This window comes from Pipra filicauda, unplaced genomic scaffold (assembly GCF_003945595.2).
Source record: "Pipra filicauda isolate LSUMZ 115617 unplaced genomic scaffold, ASM394559v2 scaffold185_size1782982_pilon, whole genome shotgun sequence".
NCBI lineage: Eukaryota > Metazoa > Chordata > Aves > Passeriformes > Pipridae > Pipra > Pipra filicauda.
Genome location: NW_024104293.1, coordinates 496,043 through 523,639, shown reverse-complemented (window position 1 = coordinate 523,639; position 27,597 = coordinate 496,043). Strand labels below are relative to the sequence as shown.

General features: G+C 45.3%; 1 protein-coding gene across 1 annotated transcript in view; it reads right to left on the bottom strand.

Moving 5' to 3' along the window:
* LAMC1 (laminin subunit gamma 1) overlaps positions 1–27,597 on the bottom strand; it is a 62,910-nt gene that overhangs the window by 15,317 nt on the left and 19,996 nt on the right. Inside the window, exons 2-5 of the mRNA XM_027723443.2 lie at positions 6,574–6,878; positions 4,561–4,691; positions 3,000–3,166; positions 1,806–1,994 (exon numbers count right to left, since the gene is read on the bottom strand). Of these exons, the coding sequence (XP_027579244.1) occupies positions 1,806–1,994; positions 3,000–3,166; positions 4,561–4,691; positions 6,574–6,878 (792 nt within the window). The remainder of the gene's footprint in view (positions 1–1,805; positions 1,995–2,999; positions 3,167–4,560; positions 4,692–6,573; positions 6,879–27,597) is intronic.

The following is a 27,597-nucleotide window of genomic DNA, read 5'->3' as shown; positions in this document are numbered from 1 at the left end:
TTACCTAAAGGCTGCCCCTAGTTCACAGGGATTTTTCCCCTGGCACCCCTAGACAGATGAATTGTTATCTAGTTTTCCCAAACTATACTCAGTCTTTTATTCCTACCAACCAGCCTTCTAATATATAACTATAATTTTAACTTCAAATTGCATTCCCATCCTTATTCCTGCTCCATCCTCACTGTTACCTTTGCACGCCTCTAGTTCCATGCTGTTTTATCCTGCAACACACCATTTCCGATATTTTATTCCCCAAATTCCTTGTGTTCTCCCTAATGACCATCTCCCCTTTGCCAGGGGATATCCTGACCTCTTCCTTTCATGCTCCAATTTCCTCCCTCAATTCCCAAGTTGGATTTAAAGACTAAACTGCCTCCTCAGAGTGAAGCTGCATCTGCCACCATGAACCCTAACAAACTCTTGAGCAAAATTCTCGTTTTTTGGAAAGACACCTTCCTCAGTACTGCTCTGTCCAAGTGGACTTGCACAAAAAGCAGTAGCAGTTTCTTTAATCCACAGTGGACAAAATGCTTTCTTCCAAGCATCCCTGTAGCTGGCAGCCTTGGAGCTGTCAGCACTCCAAGAGTTATCTACCTGGAGAAAAATGTTTTAGTATACAGAAATAGTTGCTTGTTTCCACTTCAATTCACACCAGAAGATTATAGCAAAGTGAAGACTTATAAGATGATTAGGCTGGACAGGACAGAACTCCACACAAAACCTTTACCATATACAGCCAAAGTTCAAATCCCCTTTGCAGTCCCACTTAGGATTATTTAGGAAAACACAGCACTCAGACAAAAAATAGCAATCTAAACATATCCAGGGGATTCAAATACACCCTGGGTGCCAATGTGCCACGGGATACAAGCTGATGGCTAAGTTATAAAGCCCTTTGAAAGCTGTCCCTAAAGACCTGAGAGGTCACCTCCCTACATCTTCTTGACTGTCTCAGCTGACACCAACCCTCACCCATCTTAAAATAAGGTCTGACATGACCTGGGAGAGCAAACAGAAGAAGAAAGGGCCTTTATTGGTCAAAAATTTCACAACTGTACAACTCTCTGACCAAATTAGATAGGAGATGCACCCTGGCAGACCTCTCTCTGGCTGCTTTTAGGGCATGCTGCAAGCAATTACTTATTCCAGCTCCTCTATTTTGAAACCTCACATCATACCTTACTATGTGTTACCCTTTTCTCTCCTTCCCCCTTACTTGCTGCGGGCTGGTGTAGTTATGGGATCACTCCTTACAGGTCAAGTGATTCCCCCGATGAGAAAAGATTTGTTCTCCTGCCAGAATTCCCCCCACTTTCTTTTTTTTTTTTTTTTTTTTTTTAAAAAAAAAAAGGAGTTTAACTACATATTTTGAGTTCACTTTTTTTTTTATCTCACCCCCACTCCTTTTGTGTTTAATGTTTCACTGGTTTGTATTTATAGTGCCTGGATACTCAGTAGGAGAAACTGATGCACCAGCTAAAGTTCACTACAATTCCTCAGTATGAGCAACTTCCAGAAATATCCACTCACATCATCTCAGTTATTAAGAATTTAAATAAGTTCTTTAGTACTGGGAGCATCCACGGCAACACATACACAGTGAAAAAAACCCCCACAAACCTTACATTGGAAGGAGTAAGTGCTGCAGGGGTGAAGCATCTAACCCCAATTAGATCCAAGAGTAACTCAAACCAAAATTCAACACAATACACATTTCATATATGGAGGGGAAAAAAATAAAGCAAGAAGTAGCCAAAAGCAGAGGTGGGGTTTGTGCCTGGAAGCCTGCGGCAGGCAGTGCTTACCCACGGGGTTGCAGCTGCAGGGCTGGCAGCCCTGGTCGCTGCCCTGGCGGTAGAAGCTGTCCCTGCAGCGCTCGCAGTGCGGGCCGGCCGTGTGGTCAGCGCAGCCCCGGCAGTGGCCGCCGTGGCCCGTGGAGCGGTACAGCTCGGGGTCAAAGTAGCACTCCTGGGACCTCCCGTTGCAGTCACAAGCTGCAAAGACAAGGTGCCATCAGTGACCAGCCAACCCTGACAGCACAAAACCCTGCAAAGCTCAGAGGAGCTTTTAACCATCCTGAGCCCCAGGGCGTTTGTGCACAAACAAAAAGGGAGAAGTGTGTTTTTGTGGTGGTTGAATGAGGCTGTAAGGATGAAACAAACTCCAGACCGTTCTCATTCCCCTGCACATCAGGCTGCCATTTGCAGCCAAAATGCTGCCCTCCCACACAGCAAAACCAATCTCCATCATCCAAACGAGCACAAGAAGGTAACAGCGAGGCTACTCCATGCTGTAAGGAGAGTTTCTCCCCTGGATTGCAAATCCCATCTGTCTAGGCAGCAGGACAACACAGTTTCACCAGCCTGTCGAGGGGAAGACCAAGGTCTTGACCAGACAGCTGAGACCGATCAAGACACACAGAGGTCAGACAGGAAGAAAGCTTTTCTGTCTGAAAAAGCTTCCCCATAAAGTAAACTACCAGGAGCTGTGGTCTGGGACACAAACCCAAGCAAACTGGTGTTCCATGACAGAGAGCTGCATTTTCAGTCCAGAACTGCTGCAACAACCTCGAAATGGGATGAAACAGTTGACAACCAACAGTTAATTGTTAACTGTAAAAACCAATAACCCAAGTACAAAGGCAAGTCAGCAGATGCTAAATGAGGAGCTTTTGTAAGGGCAGTTATACTCCAGCATACTAAATACACATTTCTTTTCTGTGAGTTTTATAAAGTAGAAGACTCTACATTTTTGCAGGACACTTCTTCCCTAAATGTTGCTCCCATCCTTCTCCAGAAAGGAGATGCCCCTTCCTAGGGATCTACCAGAAAGCTCCTACAGGATAGGACTGGAATGACTAACAGTCCCATTAACTGTGCTTAACACTGACTGACTGCAACTGAGGTTAACTCCAACCATGCAGGGCCAGCCTCTGTCCCCCAGCAGAGGCAGGGGACACAGCCCCTGCAGCCTGTCCCCTGAAGGGTGGCCACACGTACGCAGGCACTCGTTGGCACTCTCTGCTGTCGCTCTCCTCCATGGACGGTCGTTGAAGAAAGGAAGGCACTTTTCACAGTCGACCCCAAAGGTGTTGTGCTTGCAGTTGCAGACCAACTTCCCAAGCTCATTCTTCACACACTCGCTCGCGTGCCCGTTGCATTTGCACCTGGTCAACAAGAGGCAAGGAACAGGTATTTAAACTCTACGGATCCAGGTCACTCACAGAGCAACCCCCAAAACAGGGACTGGATCTGAAGGTCTGAGATAAATTCAAAGGTAGGTGGTCACAACAAAAGTGAGAACCCAACTGCTGTTGTTCAGCCTCGAGACAAGGAGACTCCAGGGAAATCTTATGGAGGCCTTCCAGTATCTGAAGGGGGTTTACAAGATGGAGAGAGACTTTTTACTAGGTCCTGTAGTGATGGGACAAGGGGCAATAATTTTAAACTCAAAGAGAGTGGTTTGAGATTGGACATAAGGAAGGAATGTTCTGCAATGAGGGTGATGAGACACTGGCAGAGGTTTCCAGAGGAACTCTGGCTGCTCCATCCCTGGAAGTGTCCAAGGCCAGGTTGGACGGGACTTGGAGCAACCTGGGCTAGTGGAAGGTGTCCCTGGCCACGATGGGGGCTGGATGGTCTCTGAAGGTCCCTTCCAAACCAAACCATCCTATAAAACAAAGAGGTGCAGCATACTCCAGGTAGGCATTTAGAAATGGGAGAAAGTTAATCAATTCCTTTGCAGTCTTCAGAGTAAGTTGAGTAGGAGAAGTAAAGATTTGGTTGGCTTTAGGTTAATAAATTTTGCACAGCTTCTCCCTGGTGAGAGTCCAGAACACAGTGTGCTCGCTGGGTGTGGGATACTGTGGTATCAGTAAGAAATTAAATAGCACAGAGGTGACTAATAACAGAAGTCCAGGGACCTCCAAGACTGGTGATACAGCCAGTACAAATCCCAGGCTCAGGACTGGTCTCTGCAAACAGTCCAAACACTGCACTGGTCTCAGCTCTATTTATTAAAACATTTTATCATCAACTACTTAAGGTTTAAACATTCTGCAGTAGGCTTTGGCAAAAGGAATGGACAACCACAGCTGTGTCATACAGTGCTCCAGATCTTCACAGAAGATAGCTCCCAAAACAAATGTGAGGCAGAGACACTGAGATTTTCTACTTATTGTTTTTCTAGCTACAGATACAGGCAGAAAGCAATTAAAACCAATTTAAAAAATCACACAAAGCACAGGGCAAGAAAAAATTTCTTCTTTTGTTTTATATTTTTGTTACTATTTTCAATCTCCACCCTCCCAAATCACTTAATATTTCATCTAATCAAGGAAAAAAATATTCAGTCTCTGTCAGCCCTGAAATTACAGCCACAAAAGCTTATGCACAGTATCTGCAAGCTACATAAAATTCATTCTACTGCATTTTTGGTTTAGGACAGTCAATAAAGACCAGAGCCTAATGGTATCATGTGAGTATAACCAAAATCTTTAAAGCAGTCTAATAATCCTGACCAAAAGCTTTAAATAAGTACAGAGTTTTATTGTCTACTCACCTACCACCCACAGCAAAGTCAGAAATTGCATAGTAGTAAGACTTGAGAACTTTTGGGTCATTGAAAACTTCATCTCCAAATGTGTTCAGACGATTGAGGGTCACTCTAATATCTGTAGCCGTCACCCATTCCTAGAGCAGACAGAAATCCCATCAGAGGAAACATCAAACCTCCCTCTGGAGAGCACAGCAGTGCTGTGTCATTAGCAGTTCTATTAACAAAGCCATTTATCAATCAGCACGTTCCTTCCTCATCCTATCCCCCTCTGCACCTCGGGGCGTCGCACGCTCCTGCCCCAGAGGCCTTACACTGTATCCTCTTGGTTCAGGTGAGTTTCCTGGACCCCACTCCTCTCTGGATACCCTTTCCAATGCCTCTTCATATCCTGGCTGCTCTCAGCTGGGAAGCAGTGGGCAACCTCTTCAGCAAAAAGTGCAGTGCAGGCAATTGTGCCAGCTTGCTAATTGTATGTATCTGCCTGCCTGCAGTGCTCCTGCAGACATACTGCACCAGACTGAAAGTCACAGACAGATAGATGAATGAGGCTGGGGAAGGCTGAGGAAGACAAACAGACAGGCAGATCTGACTCGCAACACAAGAGCTTTTCATAATATTTACACAGCATCTTCAACACATTGCCCTGCCCTCCTCCAGCAACAGCCAGCAAACACAGCCTGTCCCCAAATTTCAGATCAGCTTCAGCCCATGACTCTCACTGGTACCTCCCTGGTTTTATTACAGCTTTGTAATGCCATTTTCCTTCAAACACCATAAGAGAAGAACACAAGAAAAACACAATTGTAAGTACAACTGTGCTGCAGCTGCATCACTGCTCAGCCACTGTGATAAGATTGAGTGAGTTACAAACACTGGCATACACACGTGGAAATGCCAAGCACAAAAGACACATTTACTTCAGTTCTGAAAAGCAACACCAGAGGTTTGTACAAACTTTAGGAAACTGGCAGTCAGGTCTCTATTCCTAAAATAGAGAAGTCTATCAGAAAATTAAACACATTGCTAACTTGAAATCTCCGCGTTCACCGTAACGATAAGACGCGGTTTTCTGCAGGGGTTGGCTGCACGAACGAGGTGGCCAAACTGGTTCTTTTCCATTTCTGGAGTTCTTCCTTTCCCATTAATCTTTATTTCTGTTTGCAGAAATGAGACCCACCAGATTCTGCTCTCCTGCCTGGGGACCAGACAGACGAGGCCCAAGCCTGCTGGGTGCTCACATCTCAGTCTGCTCCTGCTACTCTAAGAGGAAAGGGAAGTGGTGGCAAACACAGTGCTGAAAAGAAGACAAGGAGCCCCAGTGGTGCAAATCCCACAGCTTTAGCTCCTTGTTGCAATTTAAGTTAGGAAAGTCACCAAGCAGAATACAGAAAGTGGCAAGTAAATCAGATAAACTGCTGCTCCAGTATGCTCCTGCCCACTGCCCAACCACCCCTGTGAACAACAAAAAAACTCAGCCAAACCCCTCTTGCCAAGCCACTTGCAAGAGAAAAATTCCGTGGATAAAATCAAGCTCCTCTGCTTCAACACACACGTAAGAGAACAGGTCAGGGATTCGTGTAATGCTTTATTTGTTTAGAAGAATCTCATATTTCTTAATTTTTTCTACTCAAAGTATACACACAAGATGCCTCAAATATAAATTGAACAGAGGTTTTACCTTCCTCTGTCCTTGTATCTGAAACAACAAATGTCCACAGCTGCTTTCTAAGCAGGTAGAGATTTGCATCCATCCTCTGAAGACTTCCATGATGCCTAGTGACAAATCAACCTTAGTGCCACCAGTTTTGCTTTCTGTACCGTAAACTTACTAACAATAGAGTCGAGAGCTCAAAAGCGCCTCTTAGGAATGTCTGTCCCAACCTACCTGTGCAAGGGCCTTTCACTAAGAGTAAGGGCTGCAGTGCAGCCCAGCAGGCACAAAGCCACAATCCACGATGACTACACATAAAACCAGCCCGCTCAGCCCACCCACCCACCTCAGCCCTGCTCACACACCTGCAGCACAGGGCTGTTGTCAAAGTTGTAGGCACTGGGACGCCCCTCTAGCGTTGAGAAGGCCACGTTGCCCCCGGTGAGGGGGGAGATGTCGCTGAACTCGTCGGTGCAGAGCGCCTGCTGCTCGTCCTCCCCGGTGCGGATGAAGCCGCGGTTGAGTTTGTGGTAGGTGCTCTCGCAGGAGCCACTGTAGTACTGGTAGGGCACCCACGGGCCGTCCTCCCGCGTGCGCTTGTAGATGGCAAAGCTCTCCGGCCGGCTCGTGTGGAACTTCAGGCGCACGTATGTGATGTCGAAGGCCTTCCCTGCGGGTGAGAGGACATGGGCGTGAGAAAGACTCAGACTTGGAAAGAATGGAAAGAGCTGCACTGCAATTCTCTCTTTGGAGAAGCATCTCCTGGCGCTATCCAGAACACCAGGAGTATCTCTTCCAGCCCAGTGCTGAATCGCCCCACAAAGACAAGGTGAAGGAAGAGAAGGCAGAAGTTGAGGGCAGACTGAACAGAGAAATAAACAGACCTACAGACTCCCGTGCAACCAAACACACATGTCACAAGGTGCAGTTCTCTCCTGCAGACACTCCCAGCAGTGTCCTTACCCCAACAGATGACAGACTTCATCAGACCCACAGTTTGTGGGTATCTAAGGCCAGGCCCCAAGTTAATGATGACATTTGATGGTATTTCTTCCAAATACATGTATGAAAGAAACAGTATTAACCAGAGAGGTAAAAGTCACACTGTAGAGTCTGGCTTGTACCTCTGCTTCCTCCCAAAATAGACAATATCTCAAACTCATTCTATTACTCACAAAGCCTTTCTTCCAGCACTGAATTACTGAATACACACCTCTTCTACTCACTGGAAAGCCAAAATGAAGTTTAAGTTTCCCAGACCGTATATTTCGAGTCATCAAGACACATTTTGGATCAGAGTGCAATGATAGAATGCAATGCCACGTTCTCTGTTTCCTAGGCACCTCCCTGCCCTCTATTCACCTCCTAACAGGCTTGTAGAAGTCAACACATTGTTCTCCCTCATGGATTCTTCTCCAGTGACTTGAGCATCTACCCCCGTGCACATAAACCAACTGCCCAGGGGACTCACAGCCCTGAGAAAATCCATTAGGAGACAAGAGCCAGAGCACACTTCAGTCACCCTCCTCCACCACTCCCGCTGGAGGAGGGGCACGTTCCCAGGAGGAGGCATACAGCTGTGTGCCAGCTGTTCTTGCTCCACCTCGGCAAACAGACTGTACGATCAGGACACCCCAGAGCACGTAGGGAGCTTGCTAAAACAACGTGAGGTTTGTTTGGAATAAAACCTCGGGTGTTTAGTCCCTGCCATGTTCTTTTATGCTCCCACCATTTCCAAGAAAAACACTGCTCTAAGCAGAACTTGAAGCCATCACTGGTTCAAAAAAAAAAAAAAAAAAGCTACTAGAAGAGTTTCAGCTGATTGAGAAACAGGTTTTTTCAGCTTGTAGGAGTCACAAGGATTTAACCTCAACTTGTAAAATGAATGAACTCCACCATGTTAAATTTTAACATGAGGCTTTGCCCCTGCTGAAGTGTTCATGAGAGCAGACCTGACGGCACCAGGCAAGGAGAACAGCGTGCCCCTCCAAGCACACGCGCGCAGCCCGCCGGCAAGGAACCAGGTCGTGCACCACAGTGCTGCCTCACAGGCCTCCCTCTGCTTAGACTGGGACCAGGCATGTCACACCCAGAGCATGGCTGGCACGAGGAACCAAAGCAGCAGGAGAAGCACTGCAAAGGGTCCAGAAATCAATGTGCCAGGAAAAAAAATAAAGTAAAAATCAAGACATACAGCACCTGAAAAACTACCTCCCCAAGGATAGAAAAAGACCAATAAGTACTGTCTGTGTGTGACATGCAGGACAGCTAGGGTGTTAGATGGATACAAACCCCCCAATACTTCCCACAGAACACCCTTCCCTATTTATATCATGTGCGTGGTTTCAGATGACCTAAGCACAAGACTGGAAGCCAGACCATTCACAATCTGTGGCTCTTGCTCAGTACTTGCTCACTGTTGGTTTGGGGTTGATTATTTAATGAGATCTTCTTACACACAGAAGACAAGCAAGAAGCAATCACAGCATTAATGCCAAACTGGCACTTTCCACAAAGGCTCAAAACTCCAAAGGATCAACACTCAGCACTAACGTAGCTTAGGCAATATCCTCCCTTTGCTGCCCGGTGCAAGGGATTAATCCTGTTCCAGGGATTTGGGAGTATTTTTCTCATGAATCTCAGTGCAAGGCAAGAAGCAGGCATCATGTGCTTCCTCCCAGGTCTCCCATCTCTCCTGCTACATGGTCTCTTCTCAAAAAGAGAGCTGCTCATGAAGGCAAAATATGCTTCAGAGGTGAAGAACGTGCAGACACAGAAACTCAAAACTGACAGAAGCCAACAAGTTGGACATGCACAAATATCTTCTTCAGGTCCATGAAAAAGAAATCCCAAACAAATCCAGGATTTACTCCCCATCTTTTCCAGGTAAAGGAGCTCTAGAAACAAATGCCTCCTCGTTCTTCTGCAGGAAACCCCCAGGGTACGTGTTGACCTGCAACTTTGCCAGCCTATCCCAACACCTTGTATGGGCAGCAACTAAAAACCAGACCTACTATCACAGTTTTGTCAACAGTAAAACTGTCAACGGCTTAATGAGAAAGTTTTCTTTGAGCTCACATGCTAAAATAAAGCAAAATATAAGGCTGAACGTCTGCTCTGGTGGGATTTCTCGGGGCAAGTTTCACGACAAGTGAAAACAACAAAGACATCAGGCAAGAGCAGCCATTCCATGAGTCAAGAGGGGAAAAAAAAATAAGCCAGAGCCAACAGAATGAAGAACACTCCATTAAGCTGTGTCAGCTGAATTGTCAGGAATATCCTGCTCCTTTGACTTGGAGTGGTTAGTTTTCCTCCACTAGTACTGCATTCCTCTGGTGTGAAGCAAAACCCCCATGTTTAGGCTTCATAAGATGGTTTTGGGGAGGAAATGCTTCAAAAGAATCCTGGGAATGAAGGGGGGGCCGGGCGCGTGCTCTCGCTCACACACAGCTTTCAGCTCTAGCCGAAAGGCCAGGTCACAGCCTGCATGTCCCGGAAAAGAACTCTTTTTTTCCCCCGCTCCACTATAACTGGATTACGATCCGTGTTCCCAGACAAGGTCTCCCACAGCTCCTTGCAAAAATCTCAGCTCAGCTAAAGGCACGACACATGCCAACTGCACTCTGGGCAGCATGAAAATGTTTTCCACAGAAACTCCTTGTGCTAAACGGTGAAGGACCCTCCCTTTTTCACCTCCAGTTTTACACGACAGGCCAAGGAAAACACGTTCAACCCCCCCCCCCGACTGAGCAACCCAGGTGAAAAAGACATTTATGGCAGCTGGGAACGCAGCCCCTTGGGAAGTGCAGTTAATGGCATTACAGAGGAATGCCGTTAAGGCGCAGACAGCGGCTGTGTGCCGGGCGAGCAGCTCGCCGTGGGTAAATACTGCTGGGACAATGGGGTTTACCCAAGACCAGCTGACACACTGTGGAAATAAACATGTTTCCCCACTGTTCACACTGAACACAAAATCTGTGCTTAGCAGCCTGGCAGCTCTTCGAGGTTCCAGAGCCTTTTTCTAGCAAAGATAAGCAGTCCAGGTTGCTTTCAAGTCTTGCAGAGCTGAATAAACATATGCAGCTATTACGCTGAAAAATGGTGACAGCAATAACCAGGTGAAAGGCAGTTTTAAACATTTAAATGTTTAAACATTTAAACATTTCATTTAGAAGACAAAAAGTCATTGTTCTCCTGTTCCTAGAAGCTGGTAATTATTTTGATCTCAGTTTGACTTAGAAGTGTCTGATAGTGTCAAATGTCAGATAATATTTCCCTCTGTACTGAGAAGTGGCAGATCTGTTTTGCAGGAAGAACTCCACATGCTGGAATCAGTGACCACGAGCACAACCTGACTTGTCTTTAAAGTGTTCAGAGCTCAAAATCATGAGCTGTGCGTTTTAAAACTGCATCTTTTCCAAGGCATGCTCACCAGCAAGTGACAAGGTGACAAGATAACCAGCCTATTCTGACAATTCAGGCTGATGTAGAAAACTTTTAATGTCTTTCTCTACAATAAGCAAGCAAATCTATAAGCCTTCAAGACAGTATTGCAATTATGGATTCAATAGAGCAAGTCCTGGCTGTCTAGAGAGGCAGCAGCAGCAGTGGCTTTGGAAACATTCAGAGTTGTTTGATTCAGGGGATGCTTCCCCCAACAACCTGTTCACATTGTCAGGCTTGACCAGATGCTGCCACCAGCAATTACAGCCCTTCCTCAGCAGGGTTATTGCCCAATTGTGTATCCCAAGGTCCACCAGGAAACACGCCATGCTGAAAACCGTAAAGATAGACCAGAAAAATGTAAGCGAATGCCATTTAGATCTTTACAAATTCCTCCCTTTCCCCCCAAGTTAGGAATTCGTCCCTACTCACAAAAGGTCTCCTTGTATTCAGGCCCCTCAGAACGGATGGATAATTTACATCAGGAAAACTGTCCTGCCAGCTGGCACAATGACTACAAGTGTTGAATTGTGAGCAGATGCCCGGGTGAGATAAGCCCAGATGACACTCGCCTCCTTCATTGTCGGTCCACTCAATCCCCTGCATGTGGGAAGAACCTGCATTCCCTGCAGTCCCTCCACGCATCCTCCCAGCAGTGAGCTTGAAAATACAGCCACTGAGTTCTGCTGCCCAGGGAAAAACTAATCCACCTGAGAAGACTATACTGGGCAACAAACCAAGCCTTTGCAGATTTGTTTTCAGCAAAATCCACTGAGCAATAATGAAATGGTTTCCCTTCTGGTTAGCTCCTGTTTCAGGGCAGTTTTTTCATGCAGGTAACCTGCCGACAACCCATGTCTTAGCAAAGGTGAAAAGAATTGAAACAAAACCAGTAACAAATAATGCCCACTTACTGCTTTTTGACTGAATTTCATTTCCATTTTGCAGTTACAGGGCAAACACCATTGGCATCTCATTTTGCTCATCAGACCTGTTTCCCTGTCACTCCCAGGAGGAGATGTCACCTTTCCCAGACTGAAACATGCCCATGCCATTTGCCCTTACTCCTGCCTCAACTCTACCCTTCCTGAACCATCAGCTCTCCCACCACACAGCTATAAGCAGACTGATGCTTCAAGACACTCATCTGTTCCTTTCTGACAAATAAAGAGCCACTGGCCATAGCAGGAGGCAGCATCTCCCACCACCAAGAGCTATGAGTAGCACAGATTCCAGAACCTTCACAGGAGCAGCATGTTCCTTGCAAGGGACAGAAACTTGGATCTCAGTAGACAGAGGCCAGCAAGTTCACAGGATCTCATTCAAGACTGATCACTTCTTGAGCCAACCAACCATTCCAAGTTCTCAGCTTTCCATGCTAGAAACACTCCTGGAGCCTTCCCTTCTGAATCACAGGGGCTGCAGAACAGAGAAGAATTTTTAAGGTGAATGAGTTACCCCGTTCCACGGACAGGATAGGATTTTCCAGCATGCAGATGGGCAACGAGAGCAGGACAGAGTTTATAAGGAGTGAAGGAGAGTGAGAAACACCCTAAGAAACTTGTTATTTTGGAATAAAGTAGTTTCATTAAACAACAGCCCAACACCTGCAAGACACGTAAGCACGAAGTTATGTCGCTTGCATCACATGTGCATGAAAAAGCCAAACTTACGACTGAAAGCAGGACATTTCTGTAGTTCTAGAGCAAATGTCCTTTACAACTACTCCCCAGCTTTTCTGAGAAAATTTGTGGAGGAGGAGGAAGATGAGAGCACTGGTATTGCACAAGCAAATGGAATATCCAGCATCTGAAGAAAGAAAATGAAGAATTTTGACTTTCTGATGAACTCCACTGGGGAAATAACTCCACACAGGAGCACGGATGACAGCTCTCAAGTGCCAAGTCGTGGCCCTCAGAGGAACACAAACTTGTAATAATAAACCTTAGGTTTATTTTCTTGTTCTCACATGAAGAGCCTGAAGATTTATGCACACAAAGCACGAACAAGAAAGGCCTGAAGGATTTTAACAGTCTTCTCTTAAACCACGCTCCACCAAAACAAAGATTCTGGCTTGGGGAGCTCCTCCACAGATGGGTGCCTGGGTTTTAAAAGAGCCTGTCAGAGATATAAACATGGATTGCTTTTTCTGGGAGCCTGAAGTATTAAGCTGGGGACAGAGGAAGGAAACGTGTTTGGGACGCTGGGGGAATGAGCACAGCCCTGAGTGCGCTGGAACGAAGGTGAACTCCCACCACCCCATTAGATCATGCATTCTTCCAGCGCTCCCAAACAAAGGCACCATTGACTCCTGCGCGTGGGCGGCTCTGGACAGCAACAGGCTGCCCAGTAAATTATTGCATGATAATCCAACATTGATAAGTCATCGAGGCTGCTTGTTTTAGTCATGTTTCCAAAGGGGGGAGGAGGAGAAGCTTATTTCCCCCTGCATGGGCTGAAGGCAGCCTTGTAAAAAATGTGGGTTTTTTTCATTTGATCACTTTTAAGACAGTGTAAAAGTCAGAAAACCTTATCCAATAATCTGGTACAGCTTGTTGCCTTATTTGTACAGCTTTGATGCAAAGATGTTAAGTCCGTTTCCCAAAACAGCCAGCTGTGTTTATTCACTGGGGACTGGAAAGATCCCATGTCCAGCACAAAAGTCCTATCTGAACAGGAAGCCTCAAAGTCCTTTTTCAGCACAAACGATAAAAGCTCATTTTAAAAAGGCACTTTACACTTGGCAAGCACAGTCAGATCTTGGATGATCAAGGACACCACGGGCCATTTTGGAGAGGGCTCCATTCATATATCTGGACTGCAAAGCTACCTCCTGCCACCAGCGTCGGCACCAAGATGAGCTGCATTGGGGTTACGGTGGGTTGGGATCCTTGGAAAATTCACCTCCTTGTATCGAAGAACCTGACATTGCTGCACGACCCTACACCACCCCAAATGAAGGAGCACAGGAAAGTGGGGGTTTACTCTCCCAAAACAGGGCTTTTACCCAAGAGGCAAAGACAAAAAGAAAAAAATTGATCAAAATAGTTTACTTACACACAAAAGACAAAAAAGTTGTCTTTTGCCCTTTATTCTCAGCAGAAGAATGTGCAGCAATTACCAAGAAATCATCCTTCCATCACCAACAGCCCATAATGACACCATCAACAGTAATAACAACCCTTTAAAAGGGTTCCAAATCACTGCAGGACCTTGGTGTCCAAGCAAGATTACCTTTTCCCGAGAGTTTTCCTCATGTTGGAGATACAACTATCATCCAGTAAAAACTGAAGCAAGCAACCACCACCACAGAGCCCCTAGAAGATCAGAGCTGGTGGCAGCTGAAGGCCAAAGGAGATTCACCAAAAAGCTTTCCATCAAATTGGACATTTCCCAACCTTGGCCACACAGAAAGGCATCCCTCATGAACGTTTCCTGGGTAAGACCACATATCCACACGAATCACAAGAAAGCAACAAATCTCACCCACCTTCCAGTCATTCTCATAGTATTCAACTTAAACAGTGAATCCCATTTGGATCGTTTCCCCTCAGAAATTTTAATTTGACAGAGGAGGGACTGTTCCTGATGTTCACTTCCAACTGTACCTTTTCAAAGGTGATGTGGGGATTGAAGAATGACTGGGAAAAAGAGACTAAAAATTACTTTCAAACTCCAAAAGTTTAAATAGCTAAACGAGAAATAAGCTGCAGCTTCTTTAAACGTGGTATCTGTCTAATTGGCAAACACATGACTTCTTGTAAAAAGAAAATGAGTTTATTGGACTGTAGTGCTGTACCCTGAAAGCAAATTTAATATCAGATAATCTGGTGAGAATTACAAAACTGTTTCTTTAAAGGACAACTAGGATTTTACTGACTTGTGAGGGGGAGGGGAAAAAAAAAAAAATCAAACAAAAAGCATTTTGTGAATGTTGTTAGTGCAGGAATGTTAACAGGTTTTCCTGAGGTCTGTTTTCCTTCTGCATGCCCTCCCAGGAGCCTCACCCTCCAGCAGGTCGATGCCCTCCCCTTGCTCTTAGCATGCACACTTTTACCCAGCACACCTGAAGTCAAACCCTAGGCAAGATTTCAGCTTAACAAGTTCAGCAAACCCAACTGACCGGAGTCAAAAACGTCCTGGCCAAAGGCAGCATGGAAGTTACCCTGGATGGTGTCCGTGTGCGTGGGTCAGATGCTCCTCACTCCAGCCCAGCACTCCCAGAGGGGGGTACACCAGCTCCCACGGGAACATTGTCACTCGACCCAGTCCCATGGCTCCATCAGCCACTCATTTCTATTAAATAACATTTTGAAGCCTTTTCCCCTGTTGAAAGGCAGCACTTTCCCCACTCACCCCCCACATGCGCTCGAGCTCCAACACCTGGCTTTGCTCCTATCTGAATTACACATCAAAAACACACAGCTCGAATTGTTGAGCCTAATTAAGGACAAATTAAGTGACAGGTCTATATACAATCAGTGCCCTGAGCAGCAGCAAGTTCAGCAGCTCTGGGAGCAAGACGACCTTCCAGACCAGCTCCAACACTGCTTGGCTGTACAGCCACGGAGAGGCCAGAAATGTTCCCTGCACAAAACACTAACTGCTCTGGAATTTTGATGGTTTAATCTCCCTCCAGCTCTTCCATCTCCCACTCACTAGCCCCAGATTTTTTTCAGACACAGGCCATAATTAACACCACTGCTATTTGGGAATAATACTGTTGCCTGGCCCACTGCAGACTTGACAGCTTTCTTTTCTCGAATATTTAAGTTTTGCCTTCTTCAGTAAACATTTAAGAAAACTAACTTGGAGCACAGCTGAATCACAGCGTTTAATGCTGCACAGTTTGCACGTCTCCCTTCTCCCCATCTCCCCCTCCTCCCAAGAGGCTCCAGCGATGGATTTTAAGCAGCAGTTGACAAGCCCTCGTACTATCTCTTAATGCATTTTCAGTCAATTACAGGCTTACGCACAAGCTACTACTATTTATGAAACACAAATTGCAGCAATATCCATACGGCCCATTTTCAACCACCCACCCACACAACAGTTTTACTTTCTCAGTCTATTAAGCCGGGGAAGGAATTGGGATAAACAGCACTCAACAAAACCATTGCTGGAGTGAGGCCATTTCCAAAACAAAGCTTGCCACTGAGTTATGTTTCAAATATGTTTTGGAAAGTCAGAAGCAAAGCTCTTCCAAATTTTTACTGAAGCAGAGAAGGAACTGCACTCCAGTTCCTGACTCACAAGTAACAGCCAGCATGTGCCTTCAACTCCGCCTGTGGAGAATAATCTACACAAACTACCAACGCTCATGGAAGTCACAAAGGTGTATTAAACACAAAGTCGTGTGAGTTCATGTTCATCCACACGTCCTGTCTGGACACACATGAAGGGCAAAGCACTACTACATGCAGCGACTATTTCTAAGAAAAGAGTTCAGCAGAAAACTACGTGTACTTGAGAAGGTAGCATGGCTTAGCACCAAGCAACAGAAGCAACTCCCTAAGATTATTCTGGAACACCACGAACAAATAAAATGAAATTGGATGCTCCCCACTGACCCTTCAAAGGTAATACTAATTCCAGGCTTCTCAATACTTCCAGCTGCAAAATCTGAAGCTCTTGGTTTAACTGACAGGTTAGAACAGAGCCAAATCTGCTTCACATCAGGGTCCGAAACACCTCAGTGTATCCACACCAAACCTACATTTGGAAAGTTACCTGCAGATCAAAACTCCTTCCACCCAGGAAGGCTGCCCATCAGGAACAGAGAAACTGCAAAAATGCAAAAAAATAGGTACATGCACAGCTTTTCCACACAATTTTGTATACGAGGGAGATGTCTAGACTGAGACAGCATTACTGTGCTGCTCCTTTGCAAAGGAAGGACTGCAAAGAAGGTACCAACAGAGTCGCTGCCCCACTTCAGCGGGACCAAACACCACCTGGGATACTGCTGAGACAGTGTGACATCAAATGAGTTTCCTGTAAAACGTTTTCCTACAACAGCCCCATCAGATACAAAAAATTTAATATTAATGCATTTAAAAGACCTTCCGCAGGAATTTCTAATTTGCTGAGTTTATGTACTGGTCTTGAAACACAGGCCATACAGCGTGGGACAAAGGCAAACCTCAGCGCCTGGTTCCCAGCGGCGGGAGCGCAACGGAACCCTGGTGATTCCAGATGTGCAATTCATTCACCTTGTTAGCAGCAGAGCAGCGAGGCAGTTGTGCTGGAGAACAGGCTGAGCAGCCTGGTGGAAGCTGCACAAATACATACATTGCATTCCCAGATGGCTCAGAGCCTCCCAGCAAAAGCCCAAGAAGCATCTTGTACGTGGGGAGACAAACCTCCCGTCCCCAAGTGCTGTGCTGGGAGGCACATGCCATGACCTGTTAGATCACACCACATCCTCCCCGGTCACACGGGTTCTTCAGCAGCAGGACAGCTCAGGATTTCCTCAGCACTGCCTAAAAAGAGGCTGACTGCACAAAAGGTGAGTTTAATCATCTGCACTGAACACCAAATGGTGAGATCTTCTTCAGGCACACTGCACTGCTGCAAATCCAAAACGAACTCTACAAGAAAGAAGGTATTTTTCTCAGGAGTGAAACTTAAGTATTCATTTTCTGATTAGTACTGCTAATGCAGTGACATTCTTTTTAAAATGCTGAATCCCTAGCTGAAGGGAAAAAAAGTACATTTTTTTTTCAAGTTAGATAATAACTCTCATAACTCAATCAGTAATATAAACTACCACACATTAAAACTTCAAGTAATTTGCTGCCCATTGGTGGCAGCCCACAACATGAGGTTGAGACAATTAGTCTTTCCCATGCCTTCAGAGTCCTTAGTTTGTATCTTGACACTTTTGATAGTATTTTGGAGGGGAAAGGGAAGAAACAGCCCCTTCAGCCCATCTGTAAAGCCACTGCCTTTGTGAAATCTCAAACAATACAACACTCTCAAGGTTTTGTTTTCATTAAATTCTTGTATTCTGTATTCAGACTGTCAAGACCCCACGGTATTCCCATGACTGTTGCCTAGACAGGTACCTCATTCAGAGGCCACATGAAGCTGCCTCCACACAAGCCCAAACGTTAATCTTCACAGTATCACTTCAAAAAAAGATTTGCACAACAGTGCAATAGAAATGGAGCAAAATCCAGGAGATACCAAATGGTACAAATTCTAGAGGTTTGTTTCCTTGATGGCCTGGTAAGATAATTATTTTTAAAAGTTTACCACTTCCCAGTAAACTTCTGATACCAAAGGAATATCAGTCCTTATCCTAAAAGCAATTAATAGGGCCAGTCATAGGCAAGATAAAACCCTAATTTTAAACCCTCAATAGCAGCACGCATCAGCCACGGTAGAGAGCTGTCTTCTGGCACAATGCAAATCATGCTGAGTCTCTACTTCAATGACATAAAATTAAGAGGCAAAATGTTTTACCAAAGGAGATTCAGCAGTCACATGAGCCCCTGAGGGAATGAGTCGAACCCAGGATCCGTCCATGTTAAGAAAATGCTGCAAATGCGTTGGAGCAGTGGGGGAAGGACTCTCGTTCAGCATCAACACTGCCTTCTACCCTCAAACTTTTCCTTACAGAACTTCACACTACAGTAAAAAAAAAAAAAACCAAAAAAAAAAACCAAAAAACCTTGCTCTGTAGTGTTTTTAGATTGAAAATAGGAGTTGCTAGAGATTAAAAGACTTCATTGCTGGTCTTAAACACAAGCAGATGGACACACACAGAAGGACAACTAAGGGCTGCCAAGATCCACGTGGGTAAAGCGAGGCATTTGCAGCCACTTCCCCCAAAGTGACACACAATTTCTGGTAATGCTAAAAAATGAGGGGTGGGTCAGAAGGAGCCCTGGGAGCAGGGGAATTAATAACATATGGCTTCCTACGTGCCAGCCTCTTGGCTGAGTCTTAGAAGGGAAGCCTTGCATCTGCTCAACTCCACAACACGGAGTCACATCCGACTGCAGAAGCCAAAAGCTGTGGGAGATGAAGTTGCATATTTTAATCCCAGATCCCTCATTTCCCATAGCATTAACAAGAACTGTCATTATTGTGGAAAGCTTCTTCCTTTTACCCATCCAAGCAGAAGACCAAAGGGTTCAGAAACTATGTAGGACATGACAGGGCACAGACCAGATTCTTAGGTGAGTGTTAATTCCATAGGGCAATGCATTCCAGCAAGAGAAACACAACTGCCTCTTGTTTGCAAAGAGTCAATGAACAGCCATGCCTTCCTGAGTCACTGCAAAAAATTCCATGAGCCTCTCAGGGCACTCTCAGGAAAAAAGCTTGAACATACAAAGTTATGCAGCAATATCAGATGTAACAACCTCCCTCTGGATGAGTAAATGGACAGTGATAACCTCCTTGGATGTCTCACTCCTCCAAAGATTTGGAGAGTAGATTAAGTCAATGGCTCTACTCCCAAAAAAAGAATAACACTTGAATTGCTTCAGACACATGGACAAGCAGCACATACACTCAGATTTCCTTTCACCAAGGCCTGATGACCCTATATTTTGCTGTAGATTATTTTCATTACAACAGAAATCTTAGTTTTTTGAAAAAAAAAAAAAAAAAAAACCCACAACTTTTTAAAAATATATATATTCTATTTCCTTTTAAAAATCAGGAAAAAAGTAATTATTAAGCTCATTCAACATTTCCACTACCAGCATGTTAACTCAGACAGTTGCTGAGTTTTCTTAACACATAAAAAAAAGTTCAAGTATACACAGTATAGTTTAATTTCAAGCCTATACAAGCCAATTAAAAGAAAGGCCCTGCTATTAAAAAAAAAAAAAAAAGAAGCAATGGGTCCATGATTAGATACACTAGATTTTACAGAGATGATAAGAAGCCTTAAATCAATACCAGCAATAATGTAATCACTTCCAGATCATGCTGGGATACTTCTGCAAGAAGTTATTTTATCTTAATTACTTTTTGTCAAGCTAAGGATAGGAGGAAAAAGTTAATTTTCAGTCCATTAAAACCCAGCAATTTACATTTCTTTTAAGAAGTGTTTAAAGAAATCCCCATTTCTGAAGGACAGTGATGATGATGGTGGAGATGAGGTACAATCCTCGGTAAGAAGTTGATAGTGTTGGCAGCTTAGCGGGGAGGATTTTCCTGGAATAGGTGATTTTGCTGAGGGTGAGTGAGCAGCTTGCCCTATCCTTCACAAGGCAGTATCACTCTGGTAAAATACTGCTGGAGTAAGCAGAGTTTACTTTGGATGAGAGCTGGGAAGAGATCTTCAGGGAGTTTTAGGAGGCATTCATGCTTAGCCTCCTACCTCTCACTTCAGCTGCAAGAGTGTAATTTCCTTCCTCCTCGCAGTCATCTTTTATCTAACCCCTAAGTACTGAAGGTGAGTAAATGTGAGCAGGGAGAAAAAATATCCACAAATTTAAAAAAAAAAAAAAATAAAAATTAAAAACCCACAAAATATGAAAGTTGGAGAGAGTGCAGCTAAAAATTTGTATACAAAGTACTTTTTACTCATGTAAAGGTCACTGATAGAGAAACAGTCACTATGCTGATCACATACTGCTTCATTTCCTCAGGTACTACTGAGCTGGTCAGCTAATCAGGTCTGGTTACTTTTTATTCTTGCTGCAGAAAGCCAGGGCAGTTGGACAGATTGGCTTCTTAAGGGCATTTCAACCTCCCAGGAACATTAAGGACACAAATTATTCACTGCTTCATTAACCAAGTGACCAGATAGTAATAGCTTGCCAATTTAAACCACATTGCCTAACATGAGCATATCCTCCCCCAGACTCGCTGATTGAAGAGTAATCTATGTTCCCCCAGCTCAGTCTCCCACAGCTCATGGGAAAACAAAGCCAGGCTGTTCCCAGCCTTTTCATGGACATACCAATAAGCTTTGGAAATAAGATGAACTTCAGTGGGCAAATCTGTGAGCATGGAGATGCAGAGGAAAATCATTGTGTTGTCTGGTTGAAGTAATATATTACACTGCAATTCAGAAAGTAATCTTTTTTTCAGTCAAGTCTTCTCAAGATTCAACTCCTTCCCTCCAAATATTGAGCTTTCAAGGCCCCCCTAACACAGACATTTTTACAGCTGAAAAAGGGGGATTTAGTCATGTATGTGCTAAGCAAAGTTTCCCTAAATATTTGTATCTCTATAGCAAACCAGCATGGAGTTGTGCCAAGTCCATTTGTACAGGATAGTCCCTATATAGTGTTTAAATGAGCATTAAACTAAAAAAAAAAAAAAAATGAAGTAACAGTAAGTCCTGCTTATGAGATCTTTGAGCTTGTTCTCCAGGCCTGAGTGGATACTGAGCGTCAGCACACAGAAAACTCACAGCTCTCCCTTTTCCCACACTGCTCTTAAATCCCTTTAAAAGCAACTAATTCACCCAGTTCCCACTTCCGAGTGTAACAATGAAGTGCTCCAACAGCTCCACGGATAATCTCTCAAGCCTAATACCCACTACTAACCACAGATCTTAAAAGTGTACTCAAACAAAACATCATTGGAGGGGGAAATACCTCCAAACCTATGTAAAAGGAAAGTACAAAACAGTGAAAGCTTGGTAACGAACTTGTAGGCAAGGAGCTGGTTTAACCTTCGGTCTGCTCAGACAAACCACCACCATTCCTCAAGACAGTCACCATTCTCCCAAAGGGAAAGCATTAAGAAATTAAGAAGAAATTAATGCAATTCAGGTTTACAGCGTGGTTTAAAGGCAGAAGCACAATGTCCTGCATCCAGCTGAGCATGCAAGGCCAGGGAAGGGCTGTGCTCCAGGACGAGGGCTGCCAAGTCCACCCAGACACACCACATCTGCTCCCTTTTGATCACTGGCAGTCTGGACAGCCCAACCCAGCACAAACTGTACTAATACTTTTGTTTTTCCTCCTGTTTATCCCTTAAACTTGCAGCTGCAGCGGGAAGCCTCTCCTCCTCATCACAGAAGCCCCACCGGGCTGTGAGTTGCAGAACAGCACGTAGAGCAAACCCAGCTCCTCCGCTCCCATGTGTGAGACACCCACGCAGAGCAGCTCCACGTCCACGGCCCACCCCACCTCACTGAGCACAAGGTCCAGAGCTCCCACCCAAGGGTCCAGGACCCATCCTGACAGCATTTCACAGGGCAGTTGCCATGTGCAGACAAATCACTTGTGCTTCAAATTTAGAGACTGAACAAAACAGATGTCAGCATGAAGGACACATGCCATCCCTCTCCTGCACACAAGAAGCACTTGCTTCTTCCCTTTTCCTCTTGCAGGTCCTTCCCAACCACACAGGGAGCTGCAACCGTTTCAGGCTATGAATCAGGGACAGGAAAACAGCCAGAGTTGTATCCAGAGTGTGCTCCAGGCTCACACATTCCTGAAATGAGTGGCAAGACAGCCAAGAGAAATTTCTGCCCTTGCCCTCTTGGCAACTGCTTTGAGGATAAGTGTTTGTAGGGGGTAGTGGTGTTGTCCTTTCCCCTCTCCCCAAAAAAACATCAGTGGAAGATCTTTGTATCCATTCAGGAACTGTAACATTTATTAGGGCATCAACCAGCAGTAAATTAAGTGTTGTGATATTGGATTAATACTTGGAGCTCTTCAGTGTTTTAAGATGTTTTGCTCCTTTCAGTGGGTTACCATCCACTCCATTCCAATTTCAGAAAAAGGTAGAAAGGAGTTTTGAGACTGTACAGGCACGTAATCTCTCAAAAAAATCAATTCAAAGAGCTTTAACTGATCTTCAGCATAAAGTCAGCAGAGTTTAAATGATTTCCAGCAGTTCACAATGAATGAGTATTCACAATGAATTCTGCACCAGGTGCTCCTGCTAAATGCTACCAAACCCAATAATCCCAGCAGTGGGGCTGCAGTGATATCCAACCTCACTGTGGTATTCCCAAAAACATCCTACAGTGGTGGATGCCACTTCCTACACCAACTTTTCCATCTCAGGTCTTCCCACCTCTCTAATTTTTCCTCCCCTTCTTCAACTTCTCTAAATTTAAACCATGTTTGTCAGCCCCTTCCCTTCTCTAAAAACCTTCTTCAATCACCAATTCCAACCAGCAGAGAGGTCTCCAGAGTTACGGATTTCATACAAGGCTTGTGGAGCAGTCACAGGAGACACTGGACATTCCCATTCTCACTTGGAATGTACTAAAATGAGAGCTTTGATACTGTTAATCCTACCTGCCAGTGGAGATACATCAAATACTGCATGGTATTTCTCCCAGAGTTAATGAAGATCTCATCAACAGAAATTAATAGCTCCGACATTTCCCTTCCAGCATGCCACACAAAACACATGCATGGAGTGTTTTATCTGCTCAGGTGCTACTGAATAACCTGACCTTGCTGCAGCCTTTTGTGTTCCTCAGAAACCACGTAACCAACTTCATTAGCAGTAACTTCAGCAGCTGTGTCATTGAAGATATTACCTCTTCACTTTCTACAGAGATTGAAAACCACAGATGCCAGGAGAGGTTCTTGAGAAACCTATTTCTAACCTCTGATGAAGAGTGACTGCACTTATTTTTCCCTCCTCACCACAAGCAAATCCTGGAGTGCAAAAGCTTTCTAAGTTTACCCCATGCTGTACCCCAAGCACTCTTGTAATTTTTTTTAGTCCCAAAATACACCTTAGACAACTTCTTTTTTTTTCTTTCACTGAAAAGGGACAAGTTTAAGAGCACCACTGCACCAATCTGCCCTATACCTTATACCCACTCCAAGTCAACCATGAGCCTCTTCCCTCTCTCTCCCCTAGAAAACTTGCCGATCACCAAAATATCCTCTTGGCTGCAGATGTGGATTAGGGACAGGGCTTTTTTTATCTTTCATTTTAAAAGACCTTAACACCAACTTCAGAGCTTGAAGCATTTATTATTAGCTCAACCACCTCATGGCTAAGCTCCTATACTCACAGCTTGCCCTTGGTTTGAGGAGATGCTGCTGCTGTCCCAGAATGGACAACTCCGCCCAAACCCTGTTAGGAGAAGCAGTGAGTGCCCTCCCTGGCACCTGGCAAAATCTGCCACCTGAAGCTCAGCAATGAAGAGCAGAAAAATGCTTTTGTGTTACTTGCTTTACCAAGTCAAACCTCCAACTAGACGGTCATCAAAGCGACCCAACATTGTGCCTGGTGGGGCTCCTCCCAACACTTCCAGTGTCGAGTGGCAGAAACCCACTTAACTGATGACATCAACCCTTCATGAGCTCAGCATCACCAGCTATAAATAAAGTATCAGTAAAAACAAGGATGGTGCCCTGGAAAGGGAGACTAGCACATGGTGATCCGTCCTAGAGATGTAAGACAGCAGATGAAACCACGAGCAAGGCGCATTCCCGCCCCAACAAAACAGCTCATTTTGTTCCAAGCTCCAAAAAGGCAGATGGGCTTTAAGCCTCCTAGCCCAGCTGAAATGGCCAAGGGCACCCCGCCCCGTGTAGCAAGCTCAGGGTGCTGCTCCAGAGGAGCTGGACTCCAGTGAAGATAAGAAGTGATCCACACCTGAGCTCCCTCTCCCACTCCTCCCTCCTCTGCCCAGAGCCTGCGAGCAAGTTTGGTAAACCACTGCTTCCAGACATGCAAACCAAAGCAGCTCAGGCAGATGTTTATATGTATTTACACATTCTGTTTACAGAAGTTTCTGGAATTAATAAAATAAATCATCCCATGCGTCTGCAGAGGGCGGGGGCAGAGGAGAAAACACTGCAAATTCAGAAATAGGCACCATCTGTCCCTCCTGGCTGTCCTGGCCCTCCTCTCCAGCTCAGATGAGCTCTTTGAACCAGGCTTCGACGATGTGGAGTGGACAGCTGCTGTCTGCATCACCCTCACCTTCATGCACACACTCTTTCAAGGAGCAAACACCAAACTGATGAGATTACAAAGCCACGGTTTAAGAAACGAGAAGCGTTCCTCTCCTTAGGTGCTTCTCAAGCACAAGTGCTGTGAGGAGAGGCTCAGGGAGCTGGAGTTGTTCAGCCTGGAGAAGAGGAGGCTCAGGGGAGACCTCACTCTCTACAACTCCCTGACAGGAGGTTGTAGCCAGGTGGAGGTCGGGCTCTCCTCCCCAGCAACCAGCAGTAGGACGAGAGGGCTGGGTCTTCAGCTGTGCTAGGGGAGGTTTAGGCTGGATATTGGGAAGAAATATTTTCCAGAGAGAGTGCTCAGCCACTGGAATGGGCTACCCAGGGAGGGGGTGGAGTCACCATCCCTGGAGGTGTTTAAGGTGAGACTGGATGTGGATCAGTAGCATCAGTGCCATGGGCTGGGAACCATGGCGGAGTTGGAGCAAGGGTTGGACTTGATGATCTCGGAGGTCTTTTCCAACCCAGTTGATTCTATGATTCTATGATTCCCAAAGCTCAGCTCCTTAAAAGAGAGTACAAAGTTCTGCAGAAAATGTAAATTAACAAGAAAGTCTACAGGAAAAGAAGCATCAAGTCCACATAACTTCAATGCAAGCACATGCCACCAAGGGGACAAGCAGGGGCAACAAGTCATCCCTCGATCCCACCCAGCGCATGCTTTGTATGACCACTGAATAAGAAGTTGCCAAGTTGTTAGCCACAGAAATGAGTGACCCAGTAGAGTTCACCAATTCAGCTTCTCCTTTTTCTTCTTTCCAGTCACTTAGTGTTTTTTTTAAAGCAGTATCTCCATGTTAAATGGATGTAAGGACCCAAGACAGCCAATTCTGAAAAGTCATCTTATAATCGATGGTTAACAAGCAGGGGCTCAGCAGTCTGCTTTGTCATTGCTACCTGGAAAACCACGATTGTCATGAGCAAGAAATCGTGGAAATCCCAACAGGCACAGGAAGACATCCTCGATATCAGCACCAAAGCAGCGAGGAACTGTATCACTGCACCAAGAAACATCATGAAGAGGACTTGGAAGTTTTCCAAACTAGACCTAGGTAACCCGGTCTGAATTCAACATCAATCCTGCTCCAAGCAGGAGTCTGGACTAGAGGTCCTAAGGTCCCTTCCAAACTCACTTCTTCCATGAACAGAAGCAGAATGGGATTCAGATCCAGGCTTTTGACAAATAAATTCAGAATATATGTGACTGACCCCTCTCATGATAGTCAGTGGCACCTAGATCAAAGCAGGCAGGAGACTTTGGAGATCAACCACACTAATATGGACATCAAGACTGTCAAATGAAGACCTCTCACTGACCAAAAGTGACACCCAAGCATCCACCACTGAGAGTTTTCTTTAGGGAAGTCACTAAGAGATCAGAAACCCTTTTAAGGAAACTGAAAGCCAGAGGGAAAAAAATAATACCCAGAAGTGTTGTGTGCAGGAGAGCTGAGTTCTCTAAAATAAGTATATTTTCAAAAAATGTTGAAGAACTAAAAGATTGAGATCATTTTCCTCCACCTGCACAAAGTAGGAGCAGAAAACCATCCTGCTCTGTACCAATACCACAGGACAGGCAGCACACAGCACCCTAATTCTGCCTGAAGGAGTTCAATGAATCCACAGCAATTAAAATGTCTGGTGACAAGAGAAGTACCCACCAGTCATACATGACACTGTTGCGCCCCAGCAACGGCAAGGCAACTCAGCACTGAGTGTATTTAAAGGCTTTATTAATAGAGCCAAGGGGAAGACACTTCTGTTTCATAGCAACCTCCAAGGTTTGGAAGTTTGTTTCTGTTCTTTTTTCGGGACAGAAACAAAATGTCCCTGACATTTTTCAGGAACAAAACTGTAATTAGTTATGAGAGCTGGAGATCAGCACCTTGCTCCTTCCAGGGGCATCATCCCATGAGTAGGCTGAGTAAAGGTACAAAACATTTCTCACTCCAAAAGGATAATTTTGCATCTTCCCTACCAGTTCACTTCAGATCAAGAACTTGAGACCCCGTTTCTGCAATCCAGGTTTGTGCTTTAAAACCATAAATGAAAATGTTATCAAGCTACAGTGTCCAGACCAGCTTCTCTTCCTAAAGCTTTAGAGGCAGAAGCGTTCCTGGTGATATACTGCCCTAAGTAAGAATGCTTATTTTGGCAAAACTTCATTTAGCTGAGAGTCCTCTGCTTGAGAGGTTAGGAAGGAAGCATCTAGCTGAGAGCCCCCAGCTGAAGAAGAATTCTACTTCAGAGCAACGAGTGCTGTAGAGGAAGCTGTACACACCACCTTCAGAGGAACACAGACACCTTCACCCTGGGCCCATGTCACTGCAGCAGGCAGGACCATCAAAAGCCCCCTGAGGCAGCTCCTCCTGCCACAAGCCCATGTGGAACAGCACAAGCACATCGCTCTGTGGCACCTTCACAGAGAATTCCCAACCAATGGATCTGGGTTTTTCTTTCCCAAAACAGAGCTGCCTGCCACCCCCAGCTCCCAAGACATCACAACCTTCTCCTTGCCCACACAGACCGAGTGGAATAGATGGGTAAAGGCCATTCTGATGTTGAGTTACTAGACAGCCCTAAAGGCATCCCACGCCCCCCTCTCCTGCTAAAACCCACACCTGGAGCAACCTGTAGCAATGGAAGAATTCCCCCCTCCTACCTCCAAAGGTTCACACATGCACAGGGTTTCAGGTTCCAGGTTTCAGGCAGACCGACAGAAGACAAAAAGGAGAAGGGTGCTATGGAGACTGGGATGCTGTGTGAAAGAACCAGTCAGGAATTGCCACCTCAGCTTCCCCGGAATCCCAGTGGGATTCCTGGCTCCTCAGGTCACAGGAAACGCCACTGCATTCACAAAGGCAACAGCACAGCTGTGCTGCCAAGCACAGGCCCCACACAGGTCTCCTGTCTCTGCTTCCCATTTCTCTGCAGGGCAGATAAATCCAGGTGACAATGTGGGTTGGATCCCTGCCTCCACACCACACTCAACACATCTGTCCCTTTACTCTTCTACTTCTCCATCAGACATTAAAC